This window comes from Centrocercus urophasianus, unplaced genomic scaffold (assembly GCF_019232065.1).
Source record: "Centrocercus urophasianus isolate 14NV4802_14NV808 unplaced genomic scaffold, USGS_Curo_1.0 seq_20, whole genome shotgun sequence".
In the NCBI taxonomy this organism is placed as follows: domain Eukaryota; kingdom Metazoa; phylum Chordata; class Aves; order Galliformes; family Phasianidae; genus Centrocercus; species Centrocercus urophasianus.
The window spans coordinates 7,830,931-7,841,195 of NW_024884756.1; the positions used below are offsets into that span (position 1 = coordinate 7,830,931).

At 46.6% G+C, this 10,265-nt stretch overlaps 1 protein-coding gene across 1 annotated transcript; it reads right to left on the minus strand.

Annotated features, from left to right (window-relative positions):
* Window positions 1-900: 900 nt before the first annotated feature.
* On the minus strand, window positions 901-9,942 carry CAVIN2 (caveolae associated protein 2). The gene is made up of 2 exons (XM_042822674.1): window positions 9,553-9,942; window positions 901-3,287 (listed from the first exon to the last, which is right to left on the minus strand). Exons 1-2 carry the CDS (start codon window positions 9,940-9,942, stop codon window positions 2,499-2,501), a joined length of 1,179 nt encoding a protein of 392 aa, XP_042678608.1. The 3' UTR covers window positions 901-2,498.
* Window positions 9,943-10,265: the final 323 nt, after the last annotated feature.

The window sequence follows — 10,265 nt, forward strand, 5'->3', positions numbered from 1 at the left end:
GCTATTTTACTTTTCAAGTCAGCTATTTCTGAAAGGGATTTAATAATAGGACCATTGTACCTTATAGGTCCCTGTTCTTCAATAACTGGTACCAAACCTAACAATGAAGGACCCAAGAACCCTGGGGTTTTCCCTTGGAGATACTCCATCTGTGTATTTGGCGTCCCAGTAACCATCCACTGGTTTTTTTGTTTGTTAAGGAAATCCTTTTTAAGTACTTGACTGGCTGACCAAATATAGTGCTATAATGCTACAATGTGATAGAAAGAACAGCAATAACCTCAGTGTAGCACAATCCTAGATTGCAGCAAGCTAGAACAAGCCCAAATGTAGCAACAGCAGATACAGAAACAAAGGAAGAAAATCTCCTTACCTTCTAAAGCCTGCAGCTATGCGAAGAACTGCAGTGAAGTGCCTTTACCTCTACTGAGAGAACTTAAAAGAGGTCTGGGAAGGGGTGGATCCTGGCTCCAGCCCCTCCTTTCACTCAGATACATTGCTTACACATGAGCTCCCCTGCATTGGCCCCACCGTCCCACCAGGTGCTCAATCACTGCTTCAGGTCGTGGCTGAGCACAGCTTGACAGCGCAGACAGGCCAGGCACATCTGGAAGCAGCTCACGCAGTTCAATGCAGATATGCTTTGAGGGCTATTTGAAGTGGTCTGATAAAGAGTGCACGTGGACCTGGCAGGTTTGGGGAACTGTGTAGGTGTGCTCGGCTGTGTTTGAGGTCTGACGCTGTCTGGAAGCACAGCCTGAGCATCTTTGGTGTTTGCATCGCCAAACGGCAGCAGACACTGAGGAAGGAAAGCAGGGGACGTCTGTGCACTCAGAAATGGCTGACCATTTAATCTGCCGGCTTCTCGCACTGCTTCTGCCAAAGACTGAAAGACCTGCGTTTCACGTTATGCATTTATTTGTCATATTTGTCGTTAGTTACAAGTAAAAACATTGGAAATCCACTGTAGTTAATACAAAATAGAAATAAAGCCACATGAGTTATGCCTTACTTTTTCCTTGCAAACAGTATCTCCTAGATGACGCTGTATACATCAGAGCTTAACTTCTAACAGTACTTGCCTACAGTAAGCTCTTAGCAACTAATTTCCAGCGTGATTTACTGGTCACAGATATCACCCTGGTGGAGCAGTATCTGCTAAACACGTCACGATGGCGTTTTATGCCGTAGTTTTTATTTCCCCTGTAACTGGTGATGCTAAATACAAGTTGAAGGAAGCAACCTTTTAGTGCAGTGTTAAGCATCGGTAGAATTATATTCGTATGTATCTAAAAAAATAACCCAATGCATAAACAAACAAGGATGTAAGGTGACCGTTGAGGGTGCTGTGCTTCCCTTTCTTTGCCTTTGTGAAGTGACAGGAATGAACATTCATAGCGAACGGGCTCCTCTGGAACCTCTCATTTTGCACAAATTTTGAAAAATTAGGCGTCTGATTTTTGGAGGTGATCCCAAGCGAAGTTATCGACAGAGAATCAAATCTCATGCCTTTGCAGACTCCTTCCTATGTAAACTCATGCCTGTCATCATATTCAGTCCCTAATGCAGTTTGCCCTTGAGGCATGCCTAAAAAAGCATTTTCACCTTTTTAAAGTACTGCCCTTACATCCCTGTTGTTATCTAACTCTTTTGTGTAGATATAACTCTATATATGAAATAATCTTTAAAAAGATAAGTTATACTGTTTCCAAAATACTCTTACATAGAAAGTTGTGCAGGTGCAAAGTTTGATAGCGTTTTGTTACAAGGATTAAGAATTAATTAATTAGTGTTATCTGAGTATATATTCTTTAAGCTGGAAGTATAGATTTAATATAGTGGGCTTTTATTTTTGCTCCCATCCCCCTTTTTCCTTAACATTTCATAGCGTTTCATACTTCCTTCAGACTATCTCTGTGTTTCTAATAACCCTAACCCTATCAAACTCCTCTCTCTCTTTTTTTAACTATTTCCAATCCATTAAAGGTACAGCAGTTGATTACACGTTCATGCTTGTCGCTAACATCTTTCTGTAACTCTGGTGGTTTGAAGTACATCTTTTCATTTCCATATAAACACGGTCATTTCTTCTAAGCCAGAGACTACTGGCAAAAATCCTGTGCCCGTGGAGACCGATGGAGCCAACGTTTCAGTTTTGCTATGTGCTCTGCTCTTTTGGCCTTGCAACATCAGGGAGCAAAGCTCCACACCAGCAGCGCAGGTTTGCAGCTACAGAGGCTGTCAGCGTTCACAGAGCATAGCAAAGAAACCATGCTCAAGTGTTCTCACTGGTACTTCTACGCTCACATACAAAATACTAAATACTCAGAGAGAGGAAAACAGAAGTATTTGGGCATTCCGATATGATGCAGTAAATTATCATTGCAGAGAGAAGGCTGGAAGAAACCCAAACACCGCTACCACACGTGTAACAGAAACCGGTCATTCACTTAGGCAAAACCGTGGGCGTCTGGAAGCTGAAGGACGGCTCTGACGTCTTAGGCTGTTTGGTCTATCTGCAGAACAGCTGCTTGGGTTGTTTCTTCATCGGATTCTTCCATTTCTCCGCTGACTGGTTTGCTCCTTTCATCATACAGTTTCTGGCTGGAGTCTTCGAGGGGCATCCCGTACTCTTCATCATCCTCAACAATGGACAGCTCAATGTTGTTGTTTGTCACGGCGCTGCTTTCCATCCTGGCTTCTTTCTCCAAAGAATCAATGACGGCTTTGCTCTCCTCAGCCAGAGACGTGGTGGGGGTCATATCTGAGTGCATGTCGGCGAAGGACATCTCCTCCTCGTTCTCGGCCTGGTCGGTGCTTGCCGTATCTGCCGGTCTGTCTTCGGCTTCAGCGGGACTTTCTCCTTCATGGGATTTCTTCACATTGAACGCGAGCGGAACTTTGAAAGGTGAACTCTTGGAAGAAGAGGATTTCTGATGGTGCACTGTAAGGGATTTCTTAATCTTCTCTCTCCGTTCAGGTGAGACGATCTTCGTGCTGATCTTGTTCATCTTCTTCTCGATGTTTTGTCGGGAGAACGCTTTCTTGAGGCTGTCGACCTTCTTCAGGCTGGTCCTTTTAATTTTCTCAGCTCTTGACTCTTCTGCTTTCTCATCTGCGCTGTCGCCCACATCCTCTTCGTGATGTATGTCATCCTCAGAAGATAATTCCACTGTATGCAAGGTTTCTTCCAGCGTTTTGTTCTCATCCACGGGCTCTTCTTTTCCTTCTGTAATGCTGGGAATAGGCTCCTTTGCAAAAACACTGGCAGGGATCTCATTTTCCTCCTGAAAGAAATGACAATATTTGAGTTTCATAGTTCACAGATTTAATAAATAAACCACAACCCTGAACAACTACTTCTTTTTTTTTTTAATATAAATTCCAACAGCGAGAGGAAGGATGCTGAACATCTCTTGTTGTTTCAGCGTATTTAACCAGTAACAAGCCACTCAAAGCCCACTGAACCATTATCTGGTAACAGTTTAAGACTAATGAGCTGTCAACTGTAAGATTTCTCTTTCAGACGGACTTGGAATGTATACAGAATGGAAATTCCATTGTTTGTCATTTAAATTAGCTTCTCTTTTAAACACTTCAGAGGTTGTACACCGATCCCTGAGAAGAAGGGGTGATATCATGGCTACCGATGCCTTGGTGCAGACAGATCACTTGTGTTGGCCTCGTTCCCAACTAGAAGCAAAGACAGTGAAGCTTCTTGGATAACACTGGACTTAGTATGGTGAGTAAAGCGCGACCCATCATTTATTCTTCTCCTTTCTACGATCACAGTGATCTGAATATTACTTTTTGGGAGTTAAGGGAGTGAAGTTTTGCCCACTGGATGCATAATAAGATTTATTACTCCCTGCCTAACCCTACTTCCTTTGGATGGCCTCAGGTCTTTGGAAAGACCCAAGGGGAAGAGTTGTTTGTGTGGGGTTGGCCAAAAACACTGATGCTAGTGTTGATATGCCTTAAACACACCTTAAAGGCCTCTGTGCTACACAGATGACTGCTCAGGCACTGAGAATGCTTCTTTGTCTCCAAGGAGAGAGAACCAGGGAGTCTGGGGAAAATCTGTAGACCTTTCCTCTCCCAACCGTGTTTTTGTAGAGTAAGCCATGTGGCCCAGGATATTTAGAATGCATGCTGTTCTACAACTATTTAGAGCACAGAAAAAAAAAAAAAAAAAAAAATAAAGGGAAATTTTCTTAGTGTACTGGGAATTACTAGAAATTGGTAACTGAGAAACAAAAAAAAAGCGTTGTGATTTGAAAGGAAATTATTCGGTCTTTTCTTTGTTTGTTGTTTCTTTTTTAACCAAAAAATCATCATTAGATATGACAGCAGCAAGTGCTGAGTGAAACGGTTGTAATAGCCTCAGCTCTCTCCTCAGTGGGCTTGAGCTTACAGTTAAAAGGGGAAAAAAGGCCACATACGTTGCCAAGTTCATGCTCATTACTTCAGGGCTGGCCATACAATTGTGAGCGCTGAGAGCAGTGTTCTGAGTTAGATTTGCTGGCAAGGGTGTATAAGGATGGCAGAAGATGCCATGCTTCTTTGTGCAGTTCTGTTTCTTTCTTTAAAACTAAAATAGTAAAGGCTATTGTGTGAGCCACTTCTGCAGCTCAGCGATACGCTGGTGAATAACTGCACACAAGTGGGACTTGGGCGTGCTGATGAGTTGTGCTGCAGGATAAAGAAAAGCATCACCAAAGAGATGGCTGGATACGGTCTGGATGCTCCCATGGTTTGGATGCGGTTGCACAGACGGCGCTTTCTCTGTGGTGGGAGCCCCAACAAAGCAAGCACCCTTCTCCATTTGCTGCTGCAGTTCTCCTCGCAGTGACCACGACTACAGAAAGCACCTGTGCCAGCTGTAAGTGAGCATAACTCTTACTGCAGAACAAATATTTGTGTGTTCTTCCTGCTGCAGATAATGAAATGTGGATTATGTGAGTGGGTGCAGTTTTAAATTACTCCCTAGAGCATGAGAACTCAGTAGAAAACATAATTTACTCATCTCGTGTATTCTTTGCAAACCTAGGTAATTGCTTATGGTTTTAAACAACTCAGCATTCAGCTGCGAGCTCCGAATGGCTCACAAAACTGATTTCAGTAAGTATGGGTATGCTTTTGACTTGTGACTCTACTAGAGGGGCGTCACATAGGCGGAGCTCTTAGACCCAGAGGTGACCAGCACGGCTCTCTTCAGAGACAGACTATGGCCACGTCAGACTGAAGGACTGCTGAAAAGACAAGTGTGGATTTTATTTCACCTTCTGTCAAATTTGCAATTCAATAGAAGGGAAACAGTCAAATTATCCTTGTTTTTTTTAAAAAAATTAATAAAACCCAACCAAACCACCCTTTGTGTGCTAACGAGCCAATGATTCAATTAAAAACTGATAACAGGGGGTCTTTGACAATCAGATAATACAGCAGTTGAGAAATCATGTGTGTCTAAGCTTCCCGTATGGCCTCGCAAACACCAGCCTCTAGGCGCCTCTTGATCTGCTTGAAAAATGGGAGTAGCATGCTTCCCTAACTCACAAGTGTACAAGACCTTAGGATTATGGGAACCATTAAAATGCAAATAAAAATAAATGATTTAGAAGGCTTTGGAAACGCAGAGGCAGTGCAGTAGGAGCGCCCTGTGCTGCAACAGCCTTTCCCATTTTAGTTACCGGTACGGCACTATAAGAGAGCTGCTGTTAACTTTTAGCCCTGACATGTCCACATGACATCTGCATTCTCTTCTGATAAACATCTGAGCTGTCTGGTATTTCATTTAGAAAGATGAGAACAATACAGTTAAAAATGCTGATGGTTACAAACTGCATGGCTATTTTCCATGAGGAGAGGAAAAAAAAAAAGAGGAGTAACTTTTTACTTCTTCCTCTTGATCTAATCTAAAAACCTAGGAAAGGAGCAATACCTCATTTCATTATCTACATTTGTGTTCAAAAATGACACTTGCATTTTCTGATGTCAGTTTGTATGCAGCTTGTGAGCCTGAATTCTATTTCTCCTTGTAGAGCTGAAAAGAAGGGTGCAAGATCTCTGCATGCGAGCTGTTGCTAATGCCAAGAGTATCAGCAAAGTCAAAAGCAGTGCCTTCCTGTGGCTGTGATCAGCTCTTCCTGAGAACCTCCCATAGGTCATCATCCCATCCACAGCATATGCTGAGAAGGAGCACGGCAGCCACGGTGAGTAGCAAGCGACTCTGAAGCCTGAGGGAGAGCAGGTGGATGTGTGCCTGATGCTGCAGCAGGGAGGTGCTTTGGTTTGGATTTTTGTTGGATTTGCCATATTGCATGTAGAAAGAGGCCCTCAAGAAGGGGAGGCGGCATTTTTCTGTGCCTACAGCACTCTGTGCTGCTAGATGCTATTACAGTGCCTAAATGATTACTGGCCTCAAGCTTGTTTTGCTCTGCAAATAGGTATTTCTGTCAGAGCATGACTAATGCTCCTAAAAGCAGCCGGAGCTCCACCTTCACCTCCTTCCCACCCGTGTTCTTCAGATCAGCATGTCCCAGTGGAGCTGGAGCTGCAAGAGGAGGATGTGTCTGGCTGTCCATCTGCATGTCCTGTACAGGTTGCGGTGTCTGTGGCTTGGCCATCCCATCCTGTTGCCCTAGGTGGATCACGTCCCAGGGGCCACGCGAGATGTTTCTACCTTTAATCTATGTAAGAGTAACCAGTATGGAATCAGAGAATCATTACGGTTAGAAAAGACCTCCAAGATCATCTAGTCCAGCCGTCCAACTACCACCAATATTGTCCATTAAATCATGTCCCTTGGTACCATACCTACACATTTCTTGAAGATCCCTGGGGACAGTGACTCCACCACATTCCTGGGCTGCCTGTTCCAGTGCCTGACAACTCTTTCAGAGGAGAAGCTTTCCCTAATATCCAGCTTGAACCTCCCAAATGAGAGCACTCGTCTGGGGATGAAGCATTCACCAAGAGCAGCATCTGACGTGGGTTTGAGTGTCAGGGTGCTCAACCCCAGGCTATAACTTTGTCATACTGTATCTGGCCTAGTTTCACTAGCTAACATGACATTTTACTGAAAAGTTAAACACAGGCAGGCCTTTCTCCTCTTGAATTCTGCTTCTGCAGCTAAAAGTAAAACAGCCCACCAAACCACCACCAAAAACCCAGTCATGTGGCAAGCACAAAATAACAATGCCAAAGCTTAACAAGGATTTTTGAAACAGACATTTCAGTGTTTTGCTAAATTGCTGTGTCATTTGTAATAACTTCAGCATCCCCAAACACTTGGATACAATGCCATTAAAATATGCCACCAATTACTGCAGATATACTCAAACTAGGAGCAATGCAGACAGTCTAGGGAGAGAAAACTTCTGTTTTGATTTTCACTCTGAGCTCCTCCCTGAGCTGGAAAAGTGGGTCCTAATAAGAAAGGTGCTGTGTGAAGTCTATTTCCATTTTGAGTTGAAAAGAAGTCTCCCCAGGCCAAAGAGAAGTCGCATGACAGCAGTTTCACCTTTGTTTTTAAAGAAATCTGGCATCAATATGACCTCGCTGACTTCTCCTTCCTGGTATTGTTTTTCTCTGGAAAAGCAGAAACCCCAGCCAGCCTTCTGCTCTCTTTTCCCTCCCTCCAATTACCCCACGTTGACTAGCACTCCTCTAGCCCCAGCCCCTCCTGTGGGGAGGCTGCTTGTGCTCCTGGCAAGTTTTCACTTCACTGCTGGCTGCATCCTCCCAGTGGAAAATCCCACTTCCTGCATGGAGCGAGCCCTGGGCGTGCCCCGGAGCACCCCAGTCGTTTCCTCCATCAGCTGAATGGCAGCCTGCCTTTCTGAAACCTCATGTTCTGCTCCCACTGCAGGTCAGCGATGTTCCCACCCCACCAGAAGGTGGTCAGTGACATCCTTGTGACAGAGGCTGTGTTTTAGGACCCAGCATAAAGGAAGGACTCTGATTTCAACGGATGTAAGCAGTTCCTAACTTTGCAAGGCTGGTTAGTGGCAGGAAGCAAGCTATCAGGATGCTGCTTCGTCCCCCAAACATCTGGTATGGTTTCTTTCACTCACAGCCTGCAGTTGTTGTGGTAGCAGCGGGGTCCCAACTGCACAGCACACATACAGCTGTCTTCACTCTATGTGCCTTCGAAAAATGCTAAAAGTTGGGTTTCCTGAAGGAAAACACTGTATACCTTGTAAAATGTGTCATGAAACTTCCTTCCCCCTGCTCAAGTTAAGCGCACCCTCCCTGTGGGGTGCAGTCAAGACGTGGGCCTGGAGGTGCCCATTCTCAGCTAACAGGAGGTGGCCACGCTCTGACTCATAGAAGCAGCTTCCAAAGCCCTCAGAGACCAGCAACGTGCATCTTTCCATTTAGCTCTTCCAGGAATAATTTCCACATTCCTTCTGGGGTGGAAACTACAGTGGCCCCTCCTCTCCGGGCCACGCCACACACACTGTCATTTGGGAGAACAATAAGCAGAGCGGAGGGGGCTTCCTCTCCGTGAGGACGTGGCTGGGCGCTGGCCAGATCTGCCAACTTTGTCAAAATTAAGGGTTTGGTTGTTTTGTTTTTCTTTCAAAACAGGAATCAACCGTTCAAGAAGCAGAGCGAGCAACTGACGCCATAATACGCAGCCGACAAACTCAGTGTACTCGGCTGTGACACACCCCAGCTGTATGCTCTGTAGGTCTCTCTCTCTCTCTTTTTTTTTTTTTTACCCTCCTTTCTTTTTTTTTTTTTTTTTTTTTTTTTTTTTTTTTTTTTCCAGATGTGAAACTCACGTCCTGTGTTTAGTTAAAGTTCATGCCGCGTTCTGTCCAGCCCATTGCTTAAAAAGGGGAAAATATGCAAACTGCTGCTATCACTGGACAGGCTCCCGGGAGGTTTCGCTGCATTTTTAGCTCCTCTCTGATGGGGTGGGAGTGGGGCAGGGGCTGCACTTCTGCCCTGCTCTTGTGGGCAGACAGATGAAGGGTGGTGTTCAGGGGCTGTTTCCCCAAACTGGCCAAACATTAGCAAATTGGGAACTTTCCCAAAGTTTGCTAAGAGTTAACCAAAGCGGCTCTGTGCCCAAGTTTGCTAAAAGTTAGGAAAACAAGGGATCTCTGCGCCAACTTAGCTGTGAGCTAGCAATACGGGATTGTGCTCCAAGTATGCAAAATGGGCTCTTTCTCTGAGTTTGCTAACAGCTATTAGCAAAACTCAGAGAAGGCTCTTTCTGAAGGTTTGGTAAAAGGGGTCATGGGGCCTTTCTCAAACTTCACTAAGAGCCGGGGAAACCACTCCCACCCCTTAGGTTTGCTAAGAGTCGGCAAAAGAGGATTTTTGCTAACAGTGAACAGGGTGGGGCTCTTTCCCCAAGTTTGCAAAGAGCAAAAAAAAAAAAAAAAAAAACAACAACAAAAAAACGGGACCTTTCCCCGAGCTTGCCAGGAGTTCAACGGGCCCTTCCTGCAGGCTGACGAGGCGCCAGCAGCAGGGCTCCCTCCCTCCCCACGTCCGCCAGCGGCAGCAAAACGGGCCCCGTCCCGCCCCTCTCCTCACCTGGAAGATGAGCACTTTGAAGCGGTCCCTGCGCAGCAACTGCGCGTGGTGCTGTTCCAAGCGCCGCACCTGCGCGCACTGCCGCTCGAGCCGCTCGCGTACGGCGCGGGTGTGCGCGCACACCTTCTGCGACTTCTCCAGCAGCTTCTCCACCGCCGCGCCCGTAGCCCCGTGGCTGCGGCACAGCTTGCCCAGATCCCCCTGGATGCCCTTCACCGCCCCTTCCAGCCCCCGCTGCCTCTGCTCCATCTGCCGCTGCTGCCCTTCCACCGACTCCAGCATGGACACCAGCTTTTCCAGCAGGGCCAGCACGGTCAGGGCGTTCACTTGCCCTCCGCCCGCAGCCTCCGCCGGCGGCGGCACCGCGTTGCCCCCCGCCGCCTCCCCCATGGCTGCCCCGGCACGAGCCGCCGCCCGCGGCCGCCGCTCTTAAGGGCTGCGGGAGGAGCCCGGCCCCGGTGTCGGCCCGCCTTGGGCGGTGGAGGGCTTCCCGGGGCGGGCCGGTCCCGGCTCCGGGCTCGAAGCCCATCGCTCGTCGTCGGTAGGTGGCGAGAGACACCGCGGAATGCGTACCGCTTTCCTTAACTCCCGCTGCTCTTCCGAGCCTTCTCTAAAGATTCTGAAAGTGCTCGAGGTTCGTTCTGCACCCGTACTCTGTGCATCATCGGGAGAAACTGCAGTAACGTAGCCAGCAAGAAATGCGAATAAAAAAA

What these genes read in the sequence shown, in the direction of transcription:
- CAVIN2 (XM_042822674.1), bottom strand. Translation starts at nt 9,942, where the DNA reads ATGGGGGAGGCGGCGGGGGGCAACGCGGTGCCGCCGCCGGCGGAGGCT. An exon ending in TCAAAGTGCTCATCTTCCAG is followed by an intron (nt 3,288 to 9,552) that starts GTGAGGAGAGGG and finishes CATTTCTTTCAG; the next exon opens with GAGGAAAATGAGATCCCTGC.